Source organism: Oryctolagus cuniculus, chromosome 1 (genome assembly GCF_964237555.1).
Source record: "Oryctolagus cuniculus chromosome 1, mOryCun1.1, whole genome shotgun sequence".
In the NCBI taxonomy this organism is placed as follows: Eukaryota; Metazoa; Chordata; class Mammalia; order Lagomorpha; family Leporidae; genus Oryctolagus; species Oryctolagus cuniculus.
The window spans coordinates 217,536,598-217,558,874 of NC_091432.1; the positions used below are offsets into that span (position 1 = coordinate 217,536,598).

The 22,277-nt window shown below is 56.3% G+C and overlaps 1 protein-coding gene across 4 annotated transcripts in view; it reads left to right on the forward strand.

Annotated features, from left to right (window-relative positions):
• The window catches only part of ZNF618 (zinc finger protein 618), a 183,449-nt gene that overhangs the window by 97,214 nt on the left and 63,958 nt on the right, over positions 1–22,277 (forward strand). For all 4 annotated transcript variants that reach the window (XM_051842734.2, XM_051842741.2, XM_051842749.2 and 1 more), the window contains exon 3: positions 17,454–17,713. In XM_051842734.2, coding sequence (XP_051698694.2) covers positions 17,454–17,713 — 260 coding nt within the window. The remainder of the gene's footprint in view (positions 1–17,453; positions 17,714–22,277) is intronic.

The window sequence follows — 22,277 nt, forward strand, 5'->3', positions numbered from 1 at the left end:
CAGGTCCTGAGCAGGCCATGGGCCACTCATGTCGGAGAGCACTCAGAGGTGAAGCGCAACTCCTGGGCTTGCGGCCCAGCCCAGCTGTTGGGCTCTGGACCCCAGCCAGCTCCATCCCACTGTGGAATTGGTTGGCCCATGCACTTTAGTTGAGTGTTCATCCCTGTGAACCAGTCACTCCCCAGGCAAGGAGGATGGAGCACCCTGATGAGCCAGACCCTGAGTTTGTCCTCGCCTTTGAAACCAGCAGGCGATGTGGGGAGGGGAGGTCCCGGAAGGCGAGCTGAGCTATTTCTACAAAGAAGGAAGAGCACTCTCAGGCAGGCCCAGGCTGTGGGGGCATGAGGGTCACCCCAGGTGGCACAGGTAGGTGCTTGGTGAACATTGGCACCCATGCTGCCACGGTTCTGTTGGATAGAGCAGGGCTGGGGTGGCCACAGGACATTTGTTTGGGGCACTGGATGCAGGAGGAAGGCAGGAGACAGACAGACTGTGGACCAGGCTTTAGGGTCACCTCCTGGAGGTGAGGGTCGGAGTGTGAAGCCAAGCAGAAGGACCTGCCCTTTTGCCTGTGGAACTCTGGTCCTTAAAAATGTTGATTTTTTTTTTTTTTGGTGGGAAAAAGGTGTTCTTTGCGTAGCCAAATAAATTCAGAAGACAGCAAGTTAAGCCAAGTCAAAGAGGTGTCTTTGCTGTGGCACTTTTCAGAGCCTTTCACGTATTAGTGTGCAAGCTAGGGAGCCCCTCGGGGTCAGGGCCGGGGGCGGGGGGAATGCTCTGTTTCTTGCACTCACTTGGCCAGGGGACCCTTGTGTGGAAGTGAGTCCACTGAGCACGTGTGCCTGCGAAACCCTGGAGAGCTGCTGCAGTTTGTGAGCGGAGCAGCGGTTCAGGAACATCGCCTGGCACCTGCTAGTGGGGTGGATTGGAAGTGGGTAAAAGGGCCGGGAGACCAGGCTGGAGGTCCCAGCCCTGCCCTCGGCTCAGCATAGCCTGGCAAATGCTCTTTTTTTTTTTTTTTTTTTTTTTAAAATTTATTTGACAGATAGAGTTAGTGAGAGAGAGAGACAGAGAGAAAGGTCTTCCTTTTCCATTGGTTCACCCCACAAATGGCTGCTACCGATCCGAAGCCAGGAGCCAGGTGCTTCCTCCTGGTCTCCCATGCAGGTGTAGGGCCCAAGCACTTGGGCCATCCTCCAATGCCTTCCCAGGCCACAGCAGAGAGCTGGACTGGAAGAGGAGCAACCGGGACTAGAATCTGGTGCCCACATGGGATGCTGGTGCCACAGGAGGAAGATTAACCAAGTGAGCCACGGTGCCGGCCCTGTGGCAAATGCTCTTGCCACGAGCCGAGTCCTCCTCCGTCTCTCTCGTCTCCATTCAGCCTTCTACTCAGAGCAGCACTCCCCGATCTCCCTGTCCAAAGTCCCCAGTGCCCTGGCCTGTGGCCTCTGTAGCCTGTCTACACCCGCAGTTGTCCCATTCATTTGTGTACCCTTTTTCTGTCCCTCCTCCAGTGCCAGCTCCATGGGGCAGGGACTGCACCTGTCATGGGGGGTGCATTGCTGGGGACCCGAGCCCACGTGAGCCCCTGATCACCATTTACAGGGTGGTAGTTCCACATGAGAAGGGGGAAGGTGTGGCCACACTGGAGGGTCAGAACCCAGACTGGTGATGCCTGGAAAGGCTTCTTGGATCAGAAAGTGGGAACCGGAGGGGCCTGGTGTTTGTCTAGCCCACCCTCTCGTTATACCCAGCGGGTGACTGGGGGCTGTGGGAGGAAAGGCCTGCTCACAGTCTTGTGTTGCGTGAGTGACCTTGAACCTGCCAGAGCCCGGCTTCCTCTGCTCAGCCCCACTGTGCTCAAGCTAGGGTCCAGCCAGCCTCTGCTGGGTCCCTGCCGCGTGTGTTGAGCACCTGTGGTGGTAGACCCAGCACTGAACGGAGACAAACCTCACCCACCCCTCATCCTTCTCAGGGGGTTGTGGTCCTGCCTGCTCTGATGCAGGCCTCTCTCCCACACCAGGGTCCCTGGTGATCATAGCCAGAGCGCCGCAGTGTTAGTTCCCATAGCTCTGAGTTGTGCATTATCAGCCCCAGGCTGCAGTTGGTGAGAGAAGAGTGCTGAGATTGATTAGAGATGCCTGCCCGGTCAGGGGAGGAAGAGAATGGCATGTGTGCATTTACAGTCAGTCTTTAGAAGGTTCATGGAAAATGTGGATCATGAAAAAAACTGCATGCTTTTTGAAATTCTTTGCAGCAAGATAACCATACTGTTTAATCCCATTTCCCGTGAACTTGTATCTGGTCCCCTTGACTAGCCTTTCGCTGTGTCACATATGCTCAGTGGCGGGGCCCCCTGTTGTCACCGTGGCATCAGATCAGACACCCACATGCCCACACATCAGATCACATGCCTGCAAGGGCCAGCCCACACCTTGGAGCCGTGTGAGACGTGTGGTGTAAAGACAAGATTTCAAGTAACACTGACTACTGAGTGAGTGATTTACAGCTATTAATTTATTAATACAGCTATTAATTTATTATTTACAGCTATTAATTAATTAGTTCCATGGACTCACAATGGCAAAGGCACTCATTATTCCCACTTTACAGATGAAGAAGCTGAGATACACAGAGGTTTGTGGGCCTGGGGCTGCCTGAGTGGAAGGAAGAGTGGAGCCCGAGGCCCACCCAAGCCTTCACTGACTTACAGGAGCCTGTGAGGTGTCCCCGGGCTGTGTGGGCTGGGGCCTGTCACGAAGCAGGTAGGAGCTCCGAGGAGCTCATGGGTGGGTGTCTGTGGGTTCTGGGATAAAAGCTAATAGCATCCTCGGAAAATCCACACACACCACGAAGGCACTCCAAAACGTGGTGGAAATGGACTTAAAAGTTAGGTTTAGTCTGGTGTAAGAGAATTTGGAAATCTGTGCAGAGCTTTTTCATAATAAGCATTTTTTCATTAAGTTTTTGAAACTTGCCTGCTTGGATTTCAATTTTTTGCACCAAAATAAACTTTAAAATCTTTCTTTCCCTGAATGGCCCCAGGCCAGACCCGGACCAAAGCTGGGAACTCAGCCCACCCCATGTGGGAGACAGGAACCCGATTCCTTGAGCCGTCACCACAGCCTTCCAGGGTCTGCATTAGCAGCAAGCCGGAGCTGGGAGCCGGAGCTGGAACTCAAACTCTTAAAACTTACCTTGTAATTCCGTTTGTCCTGGAACTTTTCAAGTGCCCTCACGTACACCGTAGTGTGATGGCTTGATGTTCAGCTCGAGAGGTGGCTGATGTGTCCCACGCCAGGAGCACCGTTGTGGTGGGTGGCCTTGGCTGACCAGTGAACCTGACCCTGGCCAGGGGGTTTCTGACAGTCAGACACATTGTGGATTCGCAGAGCTCCCTCCGTCTCGGTTTCAGGTGGAGAAGGAAAACTCCTAACACTCTCCAAGGTCAGAATTAGCCTGGACAGGCTCGGGTGGGAATGACCTTGAAGGACCTCCAGCCCTCGCACACAGGCCGCTGCTCCCAGCGGTTGCACCGCCAGCGCTCTTATTACACCAGGGTCTGCTTTCATCCCAGCGCCTTCCTCTTGGCCTGGAACGCACAGTTTCGTTATTTCTCCAGAGGGCCTCTGGCTAAACCCCAAAACCAACAGCACAGGCTGCTGAGGAATTAGTGTTCAATTGAGGGGGACGAGGAGAGCTGGTGTTGCTGAACCTAAGAAACACCCGAATGTGGTTTGGTTTACTTCCCTGTAACCCAACCTGGGTCGATTTAACAAGACCAGTGATCCCGGCACTCAAGGTTAACGCGGCCCTGGCGTGCAGGTCGCAAATCACAGACATGACCGCAGCCAAGCCTCGCTCGCGCTGACGGGCGTGGGGCTGCGGGGCCTTCGCTGTGGAAAATTCTAAAGGAAATGCAGCCTTTATCATAATCAAGTAAGTGCCGTCACGGGCCTGTGGCAGTGAAGAGTTGTGCTTTTTCTCCTTGGTCAGCTGGGAGTTTGTGCAGAGCTGGAAGGATTCTGTAGATAACCTGGTCCAACCCGTTGATGGTGCCGATAAGGAAGCTGGGAATAGAAGCAGTTCAGGAACTCGTTTGTCTGTGGCCTGAGAGGGAACAGGATCTTGTAGATGGAGAGAAAGAGAAGAAAGCCAAGTCTCGTTCATTCATTCCACAAATACTTACTGAGTGCCGACTATGCGTCAGGCACTGTGTCAGGTGCTGGAGCAGCACCAGGGAGCAGAACACCACCACGGCCTGCTGATAGTCTGGTAAGAATGGAGCAGATGTAATCAACACACAAAGTCTGTGCTTGTCCCATGGCTAACAAGCGCCAGTGGGTGGGGGTGGGGGGACTAGAGAGACGAGGAGCACTGGAGAGGGCTTTGCAATTTGGGTGGTCACGAAAGGCATTGCTAGGAAGGTGACCCTAGGAGAAGCACCCAACGGTGGTGAGGGTCTGAGCCAAGCAGTCATTTGGGGGGAGGGTGTTTGAGGCGAGAGAACAGCAGGTGCAAGGGTCCTGAGGCCAGAGCATGTCCATTGCATTGGAGCAGCAGCAAGGAGAGCCCTCAAAGACAGCCCTCAGGACTTCCTGACCCATGCGAGATCAGGAAGTGGCACATCAGAGTAGTGGCACAATGTGATTTGGTTTTAAAAGGATCATTCTGGCAGCCAGCAGACTAGGCAGCAGGGCAAGACGTTACTGTGGTGTGGCGAGGGCTCAGGACGGTGGGATCTTGTAAACAGCCTTCGAGGTAGGTTTCTGCAGAGCTGACGACTCCCTTTCAGCAAGGGATTGCATGCAACCTGCATCCAAATCACGCAGCCTCCCGCTGGTCCTAGGACAGACAGCCACCCCTCCCCCCCGGGCCCTCGTTCCCTGATCTGCCCTTCTGCCCTTGCCCTGCGTGCTGGCCTTCTCCCTGGCCTTGCCCAGGGTCCAGCAGCTTAGCCCCAGAGCAGGAGCACCCAGGCAGCTGGGTTCAGATCCATTGCCTGGCATCCTGACATGGGGCTAGTTTCCCGACCCATCTTTGTTTCCTCGTCTGCACAGTGGGAATATTAGCACGTCTGTAGTGTTGTCCTTGAGGATCAAGTGTGATAATACATAGTCCCACAGCAGGTGTTCGATAAGCATTTCTTTTTATCCCCACGGTGTTGGGTTCCAGTTCCCAGGAGCAGGTAACAGAGCCTGGGCGTTGGAAAGAGGGCGGGAGGTGGAGGATGGAGCCTGTGTTTGGTGGGCGCCTACCCCGATGCCCTGGCTGTGTCACCCATACCTTGTGGATCGTCTCAGCGGGCCTCTGAGTGAGTGGCTGGTTTCCCTCTTTTTTGGTGGGAACTAAGGAGAGGACTCGGCCAAGGCTACTCGAGTAGTAAAATGGCTTTGGGTCCAGCTGAGTCGTCACCTCATGGTTTGTCACCAGTGGACCATTTAATCTGGTGGCCGCAGTGGGCAGCCCCATAATTATCCTCTAAGTAGCATCTTCTAGGTTAACATTGCAGTTTTCAGTATGAGAACAAGAACAGCCCTAAGCCCATGAATTTCATTGACATCAAGTTCATGGGTTGGTCAGAGCTGGTCAGTGCATGGCATGAATTACTGGGGATCAGGAGACCCCTCCCAAGCTTAGCGTTGTGTCCACGAGTGGAGCTCAGACACGATTCCTAGAGTTGTGTGTCTTCACCCTGCCAAGCCCTGGGTCCACAGAAGTCATCCTGGTTTGGGTGGACAGCGTTCACTCGGCGCTTGTTGTCCACCTGACCCTGTACATAGAGCAGATTGTGCACGGTTCACCCCCAGGCTTTGCCGTGCCCCCTGGACACCGCTGCACAAATGCAAACCACAGCTCACATCCGTCACAGTCTGGGGGTCACTTTTGGCAGAGGGCGCTAGAGTTTGGGGTGGTCATGGGGGTCTTCCAGGGAAGCTCTGCTCCTCTTGCCCAGCGGGAGTGTCCCACGTGTGCTCCTAGAGCAAAGCCATGCCGATGCACCTGTGGTCATTGGTCCAGAGCACTCCCAGTCATCTGGCCCCGTCCCAGAGGCGCTGGCCTGGGGCTTCACTGGGAGGCGCTTCATGGCCCCTGGTTGGAGAAGCCCGAGGACTTCCCACGACCTCAGCACCCTGGTCAGTGAAGCGAAACTGCTCACCCCTGGCTGAGCTCCCTCCTCCAAGTCCACCTTCCTGGTCACTGCCGCCTGTCCCTCGTGTAGGGGCCTGGCAGCCCCGTCCCCCGTCCTCCCTCCCCCGCCGCACCCACCCCTGCTGCTGCGTTCCTAGGCCTGATCAGTCATCTTCTGCTTTTGTTCATGGTTTTCCATGAATGGCCTGGAAGTGGATCTTCCTCATAGCTTGACCCGATGTCACGTTTTCTCTGGCGAGTGCCCCATTGGGATGAGAGAAGGGAGGGGACATTTATGGAGTCCTTGCCACGTGCAGGTGGAGCAGTCCCTAGCCCAGAAATCTGAACGGCTCCAAATCGGAAACTTTATTGTACCAACGTAACACCATGAGTGGCAAATTCCACGCCGTGAAATTTTGTTTCATGCATAAAATTAGTAAAAATAGTGTAAAAAATTACCTGTGGCTGTGTATATAGATGCATATGAATTTCGTTCTGTAGACATGGGTCCCCATTCCCAAAATGTCTCATTGTGTATATGTAGTTATTCCAAAATCTGAAGAAGAAAAAAACCTGAAACCTGACAGCCTTCTGGTCCCAGACGTTTCCAAAAGGGCTGCTCACCCTGTGTGTGGCCCCTGCTGGGCGCTTACAGACCTCTGAGCACAGGGAGGTGCAGGCAGAGCTGGGAGCCTCCAGTTGTCCTCCCCAAATGCCTTGTGAGAACTGGACCATGTGGTTAGCAGAGTCGGGTTCTTGTGTGCCACCAGCAGTGAGCCAGAGGGCTGGGTGTTCCCCGCAGAGTGCTGTGGACACAGCTGGCTGGGCACAGGCCCCCGTCTGTCACCTGCTAGTCTTAAGGGCTGGTGGCTGGAGGGTGCAGGGAGGCCGCCACGGCAGGAGGGGGAATGAGACCTTAGCAGGGGCTGGGCCATCAGCTGCTGGTGATGGAGGAAGTGGCCAGAGGGCAGGGCCATCAGACAGTGAGGGAAGGGGGTGGCTGGTGCGTCACAGCCTGCACAGGCAATGAGCGAGGTGGACAGGAGCAGTGTTTACCCATGTGTATGTGTCCAGCATGGGAGTGTAGGGATGGCCTCACCCCTCCTTGGACCAGCTGCCTGCCCTCCGGAGGGTAGAGTAGGCGTGGGCCCTTTGCTGCCCTCTTGTTCCCACCTGCCCGTTGAGGCGACACTGCCTGGATGAGGCGTCCTGGGTTGGGGGGTGGGGGTAGTTCCTGAGCTGTGGGAGCACCTGTCTCTACCAGTCCCAAATGACGCCACAGCCAGACTCATTGGAAAATGGCAGTAGCGTGTTTTGAAAATGCTGTTGACAGTAATTCTTTTTAATGACCCAGTCCAGCCTCCCACGTGCCCTGACACCTGCAAGAGAAGGTTCCAGCTCCCGGCGGAAAGCCTCTGCCTGCGAGACGTAGCTGTTGGAGTTTGTGGCCGGTTGGGGTTGCCCTAGGCTCTTGCTCTCCCCCTCCCCACTTTAGGTGTCAGTGAACCAGGAATTGGCCCTCAGCTTTCCCATCTTAACTCTGCCCCCGCTGAGGTGCAGTGTTACGCAGCGTTGTGGCTGGCACCATACATTGGAAAAGAAAAAACTAAGTGCCTATAAGTTTATCTCAAACTAATCATATATGTATGCATTGCATGTTATCTTGGATTTCTAGACTGTTAAGAGTTGTTTAATAGGTTAATAGTTTTCATCTATTAATCTCATTCTTTTCAATTTGACTGTTTATTAAAATATTTCAGGGATACATGACACAAATGGAAGTGCAGAGAATTTGGAGGGTTATTAAGGAACAGGTGGTGCAGTGAGGGTTTGAAAGCCCTGGAGATGCAGGAAGCGCAGGCAGGTGTCGATCCTGGCTTCTCCCTCTCCCTTGGCCTTCCCAGCCGCTGGGGAAGCTGTGACCGTTCCCCCATTGTGGTTGCTGTTCTTGTCCCTGGAAACAGGACGCTGTACTTCAAAGGACGCATCTGAACACTGCATCTGCCATTGAGGCCACGCCAGGAAGATTTCGAGGTCAATTGGAGGGAGCACTTCTTTGGGGAGAGACGGAGCCCCCCGTCTTAGGTTTCGTGGCTGTGTCGTGTTACGCATTCAGCATATGCCCAGGTCTGTCTGGATCCAACAGGAGAGCAGGGAGTGCTTCTCCATTGCTCCGAGCTGCTGGCCGGCCGCTCAGTCCTTTATTTGCTCATTCAACAGGTGTATTTATTGTTCTCTCTTCGCTGGAGAAGGGAGAAGACACATTTCCATATGGTAAAAGCCCAGACTGCGGGGTCGCACACATCTGGTGGAATCCCTCTTCTGTCACAGGAAGCTGTGAGACCAGGAGAAAGTTGCTCTGTGCCTCTGACCCTTGATCTGGTTTGTGTAAACCCCAATGCCTCCTGTAGAAGGTATTGTGTGTAGCATTGAGACGGTGCGCACCGGGCAAGTCGTGAGCACTGGGTACATCGCAGCCACGCGAGTCTTCGCTCTCCTTGTCCTTGGTGCCGTTCTCATCATTGTTGTGTCACTTTCAGCATCACCTCCAGTCTGCGTGCCAGTGTACGTGGGCCTGGTTGTCTTCCATGGGTGTCCTTCAGCAGGCCCAGGGTCCAGCAGTGAGTGCAAGCCCTTGCTCCTGGGTGCCTCCTAGAAGCCCCTGGAATCCGTCAGAGGGCAGATTGGGAGTGTGGGCAGCGTGCCTGGAACAAGCAGAGGGGATCATATCCAGAACCACGGGCTGAGAATACAGGCTCCCCGACGCTAGAGGGGAAAGCCACCTGTGCGCTGAGGGCCCGAGTCTATGCTGATGCTAAGCACGAAGACTGTGTCCTCAAGAGAAGATTGCCAGGGGTGGCGTGACAGTCAACCTCTCGTCGCTATAATAAGACACCAGAGGCAGCCTGACTTTCCAAAGCAAGGAGCTGTTTTTGGCACGTGGTTCTAGAGATGCAGGTCGAGTCGCCTCATTTGGTGTGGGCTCCCTGCTGGCAGAGTCCCGAGGCGCCACAGAGCATCGCACGGCACTGAGACAGGGAGCGCGCGTGTGCCTCTCCTGACAGCCAGCGGGGTTGGATCGTGGCGGCACCATCCTGATGACCTAATGTGATTGATATCTTCTAAGCACCATCATTGGAGATGTCGCCTCCCTCTTAGACCCATTTTCTTAAGTCTTTGGGAACTAAACTGCACGAGTTCAGGGGCCAAGTCATCAGCTGGGGCACCAGGTGCCCCCATCCCATGTTGGCATTTCAGAAAGCAAGGAGAGTGTGTTAGGACTTAGGAAGTCTTGGAGGGAAAGGTTGAAGGTGAGGCACTTCGCTCATACAACCCGTGCCGGGCCGAGGCCCCCGTGAACCAGACAGGACTCTGTTGGGTTCTGAATATTCACTGGAGTAGGGAGGCCCTTGACAGTGATGGTGATGGATTGAGTGGAGAAGACTCCCCAGAATCAGAGCTGCAGGTGCCTCAGGCCGGGCTGGCATTGACCTCTGGGCTCATCCCAGACTCTCCGGGATCATGGGCCACTCGTCAGCCCGCTGCTCCGAGAGCAGGGAGCCGGGAGACCAAGTCCCATCCCCTGGGCAGCTCACATTCTAATTAAAGAAACAGACCAGCAAGTGGACCTAAAAAAAGGAGAACAGGGTACAAGGGGGCGTAAAAACTTAAAAGATAAGTTTATTTTTGTGCAGACGTTTTTCAGAGAGCACATCTAGTTTTTTCCTGATGCACGTTTTCCATGAATTTTTGAAGACTGTTCTTCCTGTGTTCGCTGAGTAAATACTGAAGACCCATAAATGAGTTTTTGAGCAAAGGGGTGCCATGATTTGGCTTAGAGTAACAGGCCTGCTCTGGCTGCCACGTCAAATTCAGATCTTGGGGCAGTGGATAAGAGTGGAAGGGGGCCTGTTTGTGAGATGCTGATGATGAGCAGGGGAAAGGTGGCCTGAACAGGTGGCCATGGAGTGGGGAGGCGTGGTCAGTTCTGGATGCGTGCTGCAGCTGGAGTTGATGGGACAGTGTTTCACTGGTAGGGAGTGAAGGAGACGGAGGACTTGGGGATGGTTCTGGACTGGGTGTGAGGAGCTGGAATTGCTAATGCAGAAGGAGAAGTCTGGGTTAGAGCTGTGTGAAGACCATAGTGATTCGTGGGACGAGTGCTGGGCCAGCAGGCAGAATGGCTTCCTGTGCTGAGGGAAGGCACCTGTTGGGCATCGGGGTGCAGGTGACAAGCAGGGGAGTGGCTGTTCCGGTCTGGAGCTCCGGGGGGAGACCCGAGGATTCACCGTCATAGAATTCACAGTTAAAAACACACGTCCGTAGGGAGTGATTGTGGGCCGAGATGCAAGAGCTTCTAGAAGTGATGCTTGGGGCTGTGTCCGCCCAGAAGGAGTAAGGAGATAAAGAAGACAGCAAACGACATGGGAGTGACCCAAAGGTTGGGAGACCTTCGTGCAAGCTCAGCGCCAAGCGAGGAAGGGATTGGGTGGAGGGAGCTGCCCAGAGAGGCCAGGTCAGGTGGGGACTGACGCAGGACCTTGCAGGTGGCCTCGGGGAGGGCAGCTCTGGTGGAGGAGTGGAGGCGGCGGTATTGCAGCTCCTGCAAGGGGCCTGTGGCCGACAGCAAGGAGATGACAGTCATTGTCAGCCCGGTCGTCAGTGGGTGGGCTCTGCGCTGGAGTTGGACTCGGTCAGCTGTCGGCCTGTGCAGTGAGCCGGCGGCCGCTGAAGTTGTGCCTGGAGGTGCGTCCGCCTGCCAAACATCCCACACATTCATGGCGTGTCAAGCCTCATTCCTAAGAAATGGAGTCTTCTAATGCAGCTTTGGTCTAAGGGACTTAAATGCGTCCGTATAGACACACCGCGACTGGAGGTTTGCTCCCCATCCTCACCGTCGTTTCTGGTGGTGGTGGTGGCAGGGGGAGGCACCAGAGTAAATGGCACCCTCTGGAGGAGGTGCCCTGAATCTCAGGCTGGCTCTCGGGGCATCAATGGATGCACTGCTCCCCGGCTGTGCACACAGACACGACACCACCCCCCTCTTACACCCCTCACCACGGCTGGGGAAAGCTTTGGCTTCTGCAAGGGCCTGTGTCTCAGACTGCGGCTTCGCTCATTGTACAGGTGGAGAAACTGAGGCCCAAGGAGAATGGCAAATACCTTGCCTCTGAATAAGGTCATGGTCACAGATTCTAGGGGTGGGGCTGTGGGCATATCTTTGGGGAACCGCCATTTCCCCCCACGATTGGCCAAAAGAAGCCCGGATGTCTATATGTCAGGTGCAGAGCAAACCTGTGCTGATTGGTGCTGCAGGGAGCTGGGGTCTTAGAGCCCTACCCACGAGCATCCTCCTCGTCTGGCCTTGAGCAGATCTGAGCCCACTGCTCAGGAACCCCCATCCCTTAAAGGAACACACTTTGAGAACCACTACCTTTGAGAGAGGTGAGGGCCCTTGGGGACCTCCTGGCTGGGTCCCACTCGGGCTGCTGTCCTAGTGCAGAAAATAACCAGTGACCACAGATAGCAAGTACTTAGGGAAAAATATCCTTTTAGTGCCCGACTTTGGATTTTATGTTGAAGTGTGACTTGGGTTAAATATAAAATTCATAGCATATCTTGAGCAACTATTTTGTCGTTATCTATATATAAATCTATTTTACAGCGACACAAATAGAATAGATTATGAAGTGTCAGCGTAGAGATAGATTCCGAGTGCTTTTTCACTAATATACCTAATGATTCGTGCTGAGAATATCCAAGGGCTCCACTGTACATTTAAATGGATATAATTAAAATAATGAGCTCTATTTTAAAAAATGATATATGAAAAAAATTTTAAGGAAGTTAGAAGGAGCTGCACCACTAATTCAAAGTGATATAAGTACTTCTGTGATTCCATTGTTATTAGGACACCTAATTAAATGCAGAGCATTCGAGAAGAGCAACATTTGGGCTTGTAAATCTAGAGTGCCAAAGTCGGGGCGGTGCAGGGGTGGGAGGAAGAAGTCACCCACGTCCTTGGTGCAGTGAGGATGTGGGGGGTGGTGTGCTGTCATGCCCATGGGCGGGAGAGTGTGGCTCCTGTGGCGCCCATTTTCAGTGACTAAGTCAGGAGTCTGGCTGGTCACACAGCTGCAGCTGTATCTGCAGGCTCAGGGCCCTTTTTTTTTTTTTTAAAGATACATTTATTTATTTGAAAGAGTTACACAGAGAGAGAATGAGAGGCAGAGAGAGAGGTCTTTTTGATCTGCTGGTTCACTCCCCAGGTGGCTGCAACGTCTGGAGCTATGCCAATCCGAAGCCAGGAGCCAGGAGCTTCTTCCTGGTCTCCCATGTGGGTGCAGGGGCCCAAGGACTTGGGCCATCTTCTACTGCTTTCCCAGGCACATAAGCAGGGAGCTGGATCAGAAGTGGAGCAGCCGGGGCTCGAACCGGCGCCCATATGGGATGCCAGCACTGAAGGCAGCGGCTTTACCCACTATGCTACAGCACCGGCCCCAAGGGGCCCCTGGTTTGTTTGGGATGGAGGGGAAGAGCAGCTGCCTTCCTGTGGGAGAAGTCATTCCTCTGCTCTCCAGCTCCAGGAATAGGAGGCCCTCCAGGTGACCCGGGCTGGTCATTCAAGGAAGAGGGACAATGGATTAGGGAGTTGAGAGATGTGAGTTCAAGTCCTGACTTTGCTGCAAGCCTGGTGCCTGTGGAGAGGGCCTCTGACAGTTTGGTGAGTCGTAAATGGAGAAGACGTTTGCAGATAGCAGCCAGGACTTTGAAGGAAATAAAGCAGTGAGCTAGAAGCTGGAGTGGGAGGTCAGGGAGGTGACCGGAAAGCCCCGCCCTGGTGGACTCATTAGCATGCAGTGGGAGGGCAGCTGGGAGAGTCACCTGTGCGAGGTCAGTGTGGCAGTCAGTGTGGCAGTCAGGTGGCTGGCTCTGACTCCAGCAGTCAGGGAAGGCTTCCCAGAGGTGAGGATGGCATCGTGGGCCATTGTCCTCCCCATGGCAGGTGCTCTCTGCAGTGCACTCTGTGCCAGCTCCTGGCTGGGCTCCTTACGGGTGTTCTTGCAGCAGGCAGGACTACTGAAGCGGGTTGGGGGGGGGGGGAGTCTGTTGCCCATGGTTGTGTGGTGTGCCATGGGCAGGTGATGGAATGCCAAGCCTGACTGTAGCCTCCCGCCCCCACCAGGATGTCATGGTGCTGGTGCACACCCTGAGAGCAGGAAGGGACTTGGCCACGGTTCAGGTGGACTGGTTGCATACCCTCCAGGGCTCAGGCACGTGTCAGGACGTTGGCAGTCGCTGGATGGGGTTTCCCCCAAGTCTGCATCGGCACGATCTCTGCTCCGCTCTACAAGTAGCTTCTTCATGGGCCTGCGCGCTGCCAGCCGACCGCTGCGGGGCTGGGGTTTGTTTTTTGTATTTTTATTTATTTTTTACAGGCAGAGTTAGACAGTGAGAGAGAGAGACAGAGAGAAAGTTCTTCCTTCCGTTGGTTCACCCCCCAAATGGCTGCCACGGTCAGCACGCTGCGCCGATCCAAAGCCAGGAGCCAGGTGCTTCTCCTGGTCTCGCATGCGGGTGCAGGGCCCAAGCACCTGGGCCATCCTCCACTGCACTCCCAGGCCACAACAGAGCTGGACTGGAAGAGGAGCACCCGGGACAGAATCCGGCACCCCGACCGGGACTAGAACCTGGGGTGCCAGCACCACAGGCAGAGGATTAGCCTAGTGAGCCGCGGCGCCAGGCTGGGGCTGGGTTTGAACTCCTGTCCATCTAAGTCATGGAAGACCCATCCCCTGCACGCTCGCCTCCCTGTCCCTGTCAAAGTTGTCACCGCTGATAGCCACTGGTCAAGGTCCTTTGCAGATGTGTCCTTCATTCTGCTTCACAACACTGTGGCATAGGGACTGTGCGGGTTTTTAAAAAAGATTTATTTAGGGGCCAGTGCTGTGGTGTGGTGGGTAAAGCCACTGCCTGCAGTGCCAGCATTCATATGGGTAATTCATGTCCTGGCTTCTCCACTTCCGATCCAGCTCTCTGCTATGGCCTGGGAAAGGAGCAGAAGATGGCCCAAGTCCTTGGGCCCCTGCACCTGCGTGGGAGACTTGGAGGAAGCTCCTGACTCCTGGCTTCAAATCAGTGCAGCTCTGACCATTGTGGCTGATTAGGGAGTGAACCAGCGGATAGAAGACCTCTCTCTCTCTCTCTCCCTGCCTCTCTCTCTCTCCCTCTCTCTCTATCTGCCTCTCCTTTTCTGTGTAACTCTGACTTTCAAATAGATAAATAAATCTTTAAAAAATAAATTTAAAATGATCTCTTTATTTATTTATTTGAAAGGCAGAGTGATAGAGAAGTAGAGAGATGGAGAGAGAAAGATGTGGAGAAATAGAGAGAGATTCTGCAACCATTGGTTCATTCCCCAAATGGCCGCAATGGCAGAGCCAGGCTGAATCCAGGAGCCTGGAACTCCATCCAGGTCCCTCTCATGGGCGGCAGGGGCCCCAGCACGTGTGCCTTCTTCCACTGCTTTCTCAGGCACGATAGCAGGGAGCCGGATCAGAAGCAGAGCAGCTGGAACTTGAACTGGCACTCTAATATGGGGTGCCACATGTTTGAGGCAGAAGCTTAACTTACTGCGTCACAATGCCAGCCCCATAGGGACTGCTCGGCCTCTCTGTTTGGATGTGAATACCGAGGCTCAAGGGGTGAAATCCCTTATGTAGGAACCTATGATCTGGGGGGATCCCGCTTCCAAACCCGGTACTCTTCCGTCTCACTTGGTGGCATCGCCAGCCTCCCCTCCTCCAGTGCCCCCAGTGAGGGGTGGGCTGCGGTCGGGGGCAGTTCCCCACCCGCACATCCCCTCTGTTGCCGGCAGGAGGAGCGTCGCCCCTCTCTGAAGCACAGCTGGCCCCTTGTGACTCCTGACTGGCCATTCCTGGCTTCCCATGGGCTGCACTGCCCTGAAGGCTTCTCTACCCCATGTTGAGCCTGCAGCCTTCTTCCCGGGGGCTGTAGCTCATGCCCTGTTGAGGCAGTAGCAGCCAGAAGGGCTGCAGGACTTCCCAGCTTCCTGCTCACCTGTGAGCACCTTGGTTTTGATTCTGGTCTGGGTGCTGCGGGTCAAGAGTGGTGACAAGGCCGGCGCTGCGGCTCGCTAGGCTAATCCTCCGCCTGCGGCGCCGGCACCCCGGGTTCTAGTCCCGGTCAGGATGCCAGATTCTGTCCCTGTTGCCCCTCTTCCAGGCCAGCTCTCTGCTGTGGCCCGGGAGTGCAGTGGAGGATGGCCCAAGTGCTTGGGCCCTGCACCCCATGGGAGACCAGGAGGAAGCACCTGGTTCCTGGCTTTGGATCAGCGCGGTGCGCCGGCTGCAGCGGCCATTGGAGGGTGAACCAACGGCAAAGGAAGACCTTTCTCTCTGTCTCTCTCTCTCACTGTCCACTCTGCCTGTCAAAAAAAAAAAAAAAAAAAAAATGGTGACAAGGGCCGGCGCTGTGGTGTAGCAGTTAAAACTGCTGCCTGCAGTGATGGCATCCCATATGGGCACCAGTTCAGACCAAAGTCAAGCTTGGAACTCAGTGCAGGTCTCCAGTGTGGGTGGCAGAAACTCAGTTGCTTGAGCATCTGCATTTCTGCGTTAGCAGAAACCTGGAATCAGGAGCCAGAGCTGGAACTTGAACCCAGGCACTCCGGGAAGGAACATGGGCATCTTCACCGCCTAGACCAAGCTTCTGCCCAAAGTGTTTCTTAAATAAACAAAGGCAGTGATTTCTGCCGCTGTCAGTCATCGGTTTGAGGTTTCCTGCTGCAAACATGGACAGATGCTCCCATGGTGTCTGGCGGCCCTGATGTAGCGGACACACAAGGGGGCGCTGTCACTAGGCTCCGGGTACAGAAGCCACTCTAACAGCATGTCCTTGGTACCAACAGTGATGGCGTGATCGTAGGCCAGGCACTGTGCTAAGTGCTTTCTGTGTGTTAGTTGATCAACACCTGTGTGACAAACGTGACGTTGGGGAAACCGAGGCTCAGAAGTGAGGTGGCTGGTGCAGGTCGCACAGGGAGTAAGTGGCTGATGCCAGAGGCGCCAGCATGGTTCGGTTCTGGTGAGGGCCACACCCTTGTGCCCTCCTATGCCAGGATCCCAGAACTCCATCCGGGTCTCTCACGTGGGTGGCAGGGCCCCCGGTGCTTGGGTCATCATCCACTGCCTTCCCAGTACCTGAGCAGGCAGCTGGATCAGAAGTGGAGCAGCTGGCGCTCTGATAGAGGATGCTGGCGTCACAGGTGGTGGCTTCCCCTGCTGCGCCACAGCGCTCAGCCCCTCAGGCACGTGCGCCCGGCTCCCTGCAGTAAAGACCTCGTCACCTTGGGCGTGTTTTCTCCTGCGCACTGTCCAAGCGCTGGCTTCGTGACGGCTCCGTCGGGAGCCTTTTGGATTCTCACTTCCCCATCTGTGAAACAGCAGCAGGGAAGAGCTTGGATGCGCTGTGCAGCCCTTCTGCCAAGGAACTAAGGGAGCAGCACGAGCTACTTGGCGCCCTTGCTGCTCATAGTGGGAAGGGAAACCAGCGGCATTAGCCTTCCCTGGGGACTTGCAGCATCTCGGGCCCCACCCCCACCAGCTGAGTGACCCCGAATCTGCTTATTTGCAAGAGCCCAGCCAGTTTGGTTTTTTTAAAAAAATTTATTTATTTGAAAGGCAGAGTGACCGAGAGATATCTTACCCATGTGCTAATTCACTCCCCGAATGGCCGGGGCTGGGCCAGAGTGATGCCAGGAACCTGCATCACCAACTAGGCCTCCCACGTGGTTACAGGGGCCCAAGCACTTGACCTTCTTCCGCTGCCTTCCCAGGCGCATTAGCAGGGAGCTGTATCGGAAGCCAAGCAGCCGGCACTCCAACCCGTGCCCTGAGAAGGGAGACCAGCGGCACAAGCTGGTTTAACCCACCGTGCCGCCATCTGGCCCGTCCCCAGCCAATTTTATTTGCACATGGAAGTTGCACATGGAGGTAGCCTTTTGCAAAGGTTTCTGGCCCCTGCAGTTGAGATGAGGATGAATGAGCAGCAGGTGCAGGGGCTGGGCCCATGGGTGCCTCCTGAGACCTCAGCCTCTCCCTCTATAGGAGCCGGGTTGCAGCTGTGCTAACCCAGTGGTTTGCAAACTGCCCAGGATTCTTTTTAGCAAGGGAAGCTGAGCAGGTGGGCTTGGGGGCTGCTGCTCACCGTACCCAGCCTAGCATGTGTCTGTGGGCCGGGGAGCTGGTAGGCTCCCAGGTCGGGGTCCACCCTGAGCAGAGTCTCTTCTTCCCCAGGGAGCGCTTGAAGCGCAGTCAGAAGAGCAGCAAGGTGGAGGGCCCCGAGCCCGCGGCGGCCGAGGCCTCGCTCAGCGCCGAGCAGGGAACGATGACGGAGGTGAAGGTGAAGACGGAGCTGCCCGACGACTACATCCAGGAGGTGATCTGGCAGGGCGAGGCCAAGGAGGAGAAGAAGGCAGTCAGCAAGGACGGCACTGGCGACGTGCCCGCCGAGATCTGCGTGGTCATCGGCGGCGTCCGCAACCAGCAGACCCTGGGTGAGTGGCCGTGCGTGACCGACCCGCGGGGCCCGGGTCCTGGGGAGAGAACCTTCAGTGGCTCCCCTCTGCTCTCGGGGAAAGAGCTAGGACTTGGCTCCGCTTCTCCAGTTCTCGTCTGCAGGGCTCCTCTTTCTGCCTGATGTGGCGAAACCCTACCCATCCGTCAAAGCCTTGTTGAAGACAGGTGCCTGGAGGCTTCTGCAGGCCCAGTGCATCCCTAACGCCTGGGGCTCCCGGGGCTCCAGTTGGATTAGCACAGTCCATAGGGCTGGGTGTCCCAATGCCCATCTACCCGGCTTTTCTCCCTCCCTGGCTCAGGGAGCTACTGGGACAGCTCCCAATGTAGGTCCCGCTCAGAAAAAATGCCCGGCCAGGATGGGACCAGGGACTGGCGCCTTCCTATGGCTCAGCCTCTGTGGACAGCAACTTCTTAGAGATTTCTCTCCTTGGGTTTTGGCGTGAGCCTGGGATGCCCCCACACAACAGACTCCAGCGCCCCCAGGACCAGGAGTGTGTGTATGGAGCATCTGTCGAGATGAACCGACGGCACGGGTGCTGGGGCCGTGTCTGGGTGGGGCACCTGGGCCTGTGCGACTGCCAGTGCAGATCCGGGCTCAGGCTTGCCAGGTGCCTGCACCCTCCAGAAACCAGAAACGAGCATTTTGATGGGCATTCTTTTGAGACCCCCCCCCCGCCTGGGCTGCCTGTGGCTCACGATTGAATCTGTGCCCTCTGGAGGGGTTGCCACCTCCCTGCTTTGTGCCGCCCCTCCGGGGCCAGCTCAGGCTCGCCTGCTCCTGACTTGCGAGCACCTCCCTCGTCCTGGCACACGTGCTGTGTGCAGCAGGCAGGCCCTCCGGGGGAGGCTCCCCGTGTCTGTCCCTGCAGATTTAGGGTCCAGCCCCATTGCCTTCTCTTCCTGGCCTCTGGGAATCGGCCTGTGCTGTCATCCCCTGGCGATCGAGAGCTGTCATCAGCCCCACCCGCATGACAGCAGCGTCCTGCTCACAGCCATGTTTCTGCAACTCCTGCCCACTGGTATCTGCCCCCTGCTCTCACTGCCGGTACACCATGGCCAAAACAAAACACTGACCATGTCCCTCCCCACCTTGCAAGCTTCGGGACACCCTCTAGGGGCAGGGTCTGCCACCAGGACCTTCCGTGACCCGAGCCTTCTGACCCCCTTTCTTCTGATCACCGTGGACCCTTCACTCTGGTGCAGTCTGCAACCCCTGTATTTTGTTCACACTGTTTCCTCTCACAGGAATGCTTTTGTCCAAATCTGTCCCATCCTTCAAGGCCAATAGCAGTGTCACCTCCTCCTGGGAGCCTTCCTGACTCTCCTGTGGTCAGAGCAGTCTGTTCCTGCCCTGCCCCTCGCTTGGCCATGTCCCCACTGTCACTTTAGATTAGAGGGGCGCTACCTGTGCCTGCCAGGGGATCGGGAGCCCAGGATCTGCCTGATTGGTCTCCTGCTCCCCACTGCCTCCCTACGGTACCCAGCAAGGGGAGTGAACCATCAGGCCGGGGCTAGGTCATGCTACAGGAACAGAGTTTGGCATCCACGCTCGGTAACTGGCCAGAGCTAGTCACAGGGCCCGGCCAATCTTAAGGAGGCCAGAAGTGGCCACCCTCCCAGGGGGCAGAATGGGGAGAAGGGGACGTGTAACAGGTGCATGCGTGCTGTGCCCCCATCCTGGGTAACACAAGGAGCCTTTCCAGAGCCTTGCACGGCCTCCCTCCTCTAGCATTTGGTCCCTACGCAAGGACTGGGCTGGCCACCATGGACACATCCTGGCTCCCTTTCGTGTGTGTGTGAACACTCGGTAGACCCAGGAGCGCTCATGTCCATCATCAGGAGATGCCCAGCGCATGGTGGGGAGCCAGCAGCCTGGATTTGGTGGGAAAGCCTGGAGCAGCCAGGCCAGGGGAATGCTGGGAGTCTTCCTGGGCCACTGCCTGTGCCAGCCACCAGGGCCAGTTTTCTGCTCTGCTGTTGTTCCATGGGTCGGGTCCCGGGCTTTGCTGTGGCCAGGTGTCCTTGTTTGTGAAGTGAGGTCAGTCCCTGTTTCAGCCACCTCACAGTCTCAGGAGGCAATGCTGGGGTGGAAGGGACTTTGTCACAGGAGGCAGATGAACTTGACTTCCAGGATGGAGGGTGAATTCAGGCTGTCTGCCTTCACAGTTGTGCTGCCTGGGACCAGTTACTGGCCCTGTCTGGACCTCTGTGCTCACGTCACAGATCCCAGGGGTTACTTGCGGATTCAGTAAGGTGATGTGTGCAAAGTGCCCAGCACTGTGCTCCGTGAGCGAGGCGCTGTTACTGGCAGTAGTAGTGGCACCTGTGGTGTGAGGTCCTCCCGAGGGCAGGGAGCAGTCGGGCTGTCTGGTTTTCGCCCAGTCCAGCAAGCCGGTGTGCCAGAGATGAAAAGTGGATCAGGGGAGAAAGTCGAGAAACGGAAAGGTCCCAAGACGCGGGTCCTAATCGGGCCTCAGTCTTATCATCTGAGAACTGGACAGGGAGACCCGTCCCTGGGGTTTCTTTAGGCACTGTCTCCCCAGAACCTGGGCACTTTAAGGGTCTGGGGAGACATTCTAACAGCCTGCTCTCTGCATGCACGCCCTGGAGGGAAAGGGTTTCGACAGCCCAGCGACACAGGGAGCTGCCCTCTTGGAGTTTACACACAACACGAGGCCAGGGCGCACCCTGCTGCCTTTGTGGGGGCTCCCCCGGCACCCCCAGGGGCGGGCCCTCCTGTTTCCGGCTGTGGTTTCTGCTGAAGTTCAGGCTCAGAGGAAGTCGGCTTGGCCCCAGCACCACTGGGAAGGAAAGGCATGAAAAACAAATCAACGTGAGAATGGAAGCCGTTTGAACCCACCCCTTCCCGAAGTGGCAGGTGAATTGTCTCTCGTAGGCCAGAGCCAGGCAGCTGGTAGCAGCTGCTGGGAGTTCCATGCAAAGGACTCGAAAGTGGCGTGATTGATTGGTGATGTCTGCCTGGTGCAGCAGTGGCAATGGGGCCACACACACTGTCAGTTTGACAGTGCTGACTGCCTGAATTTACAGAGGGACAGACAGAGGAAGAGCTGGCTTCTGAAGGCAGAGCAGGGAGGGTGAGTGCCCCAGGGACCTGCTGGAGGTGGGATGCGGGTTGGAGCTGTGCCTTCCCTGCCGTGGTGAGCATCCTCCGGCCTGGTGGCCGGGCCTGGGGCACCGGGCCAGGGGCTGGGGAGCTGGGGGCCTCCTGCATGCTTAGCTCACCCAGGCCTGTGCGAGGTCGAGGGGCAGCCCTGTTGCTGAAAAGACTCACTCACGTTCTCCCTCGGGGCCCCGCCATGAGGGTGCCTCCTGGGCCTTTGACAGCCCCCGGACCAGCAGTGCTCCCAGTGACGCCAGCATTGCCTAAGGCGCTCCATGTCGAGCGGCCCGGCTCGTGGCCATGCGGACGGCATTGGCATCGCCTGGGAGTGGGAGAGCCAGCAGGGGCCGCAGTGCCCGGGAGGCTGGCCGCCATGTCCCTGCTGCCCACAGGAGGCCGTGCGCTCTTACAAGTAACCGCACTGCGATGGAAGCTGGCGCGGGCTGGGACCGGACCCTGAGCTGCCCCTGAGCAGGCGCAGAGGTGATTCTGAACCTGCCAGCCTGGTTGGATAAAAACAAAGAGAAAGGAAGCAAGAGAAGCCTGTACCCCCGGGACCAGGTCCATTCATGGTTCTAACAGCAGCCGCAAGGAGGGGCAGAAGCAAGAGCTCCCTGGTGAGGGGTGACAGCAGGGCACGGCCGTAGCTACTCTCCAGTCATGCTGATGGCCAGCCTTGCTAGCTGTCTCCAACAGTGCCCCTCAGAATCCTTCTCAACACAGAGTATGCATAAGTCACCGTCAGCTGCAATTGAAAAACTGGAAGTAGAAACCTGCGGACTCACCTTGTCCTAGGTGGCAGTGGGGCAAGCTGAGCCGGTTCCTGGTTCCAAGACGTGAGGACAGCCAGAACCCTTCCTGGTGCATAAAAGGAACTGGCATGCCATTGGCGCCTTTCTCTGTGTTGTGAAGCCATTGGTCCTTAACACAGAGATGACAGGTGCAGGTGTGTGGAGACCTGAGTGGTCCCGAGCTTCCTGGGAGCTGCGTGGGAGCCCCGGCCTCAGCTCGGCTCGCCTTCAGATGGGGGGGCCTGGGACCACCGGGCCATTTCCCAGCATGCAGCTCACTGTGGGGAGGAGCGGTGTGGAAGAGCTAAGGGCTGTGTGTCCAGCGGAAGAGGAGATGGGGTGAGGGGGAGCGCAGCTGCGGGGAGCCGGTGATGGAAGCTGAATATTCTCACCTTACGGCGGCGTTGTGCGGGGGGAGACAGAGCCCATGCGTTCCAGGTAGCCCGAGCTCAAAGGGAGAAGTCGCCGGGGCGGTGATTTTGGCTCAGCAGATCAGGAGGGGCTTGGCGATGGTGGGGACTGGATATAGGCTTGTGAGGGGCACGTGCCCCGGCCTGGATGTGAGTGAGCGGGGGGTGGGGGGTGCCCTGGCCAGGAAGACAAGGATCGGGTACGAGAATGGATTCTGCG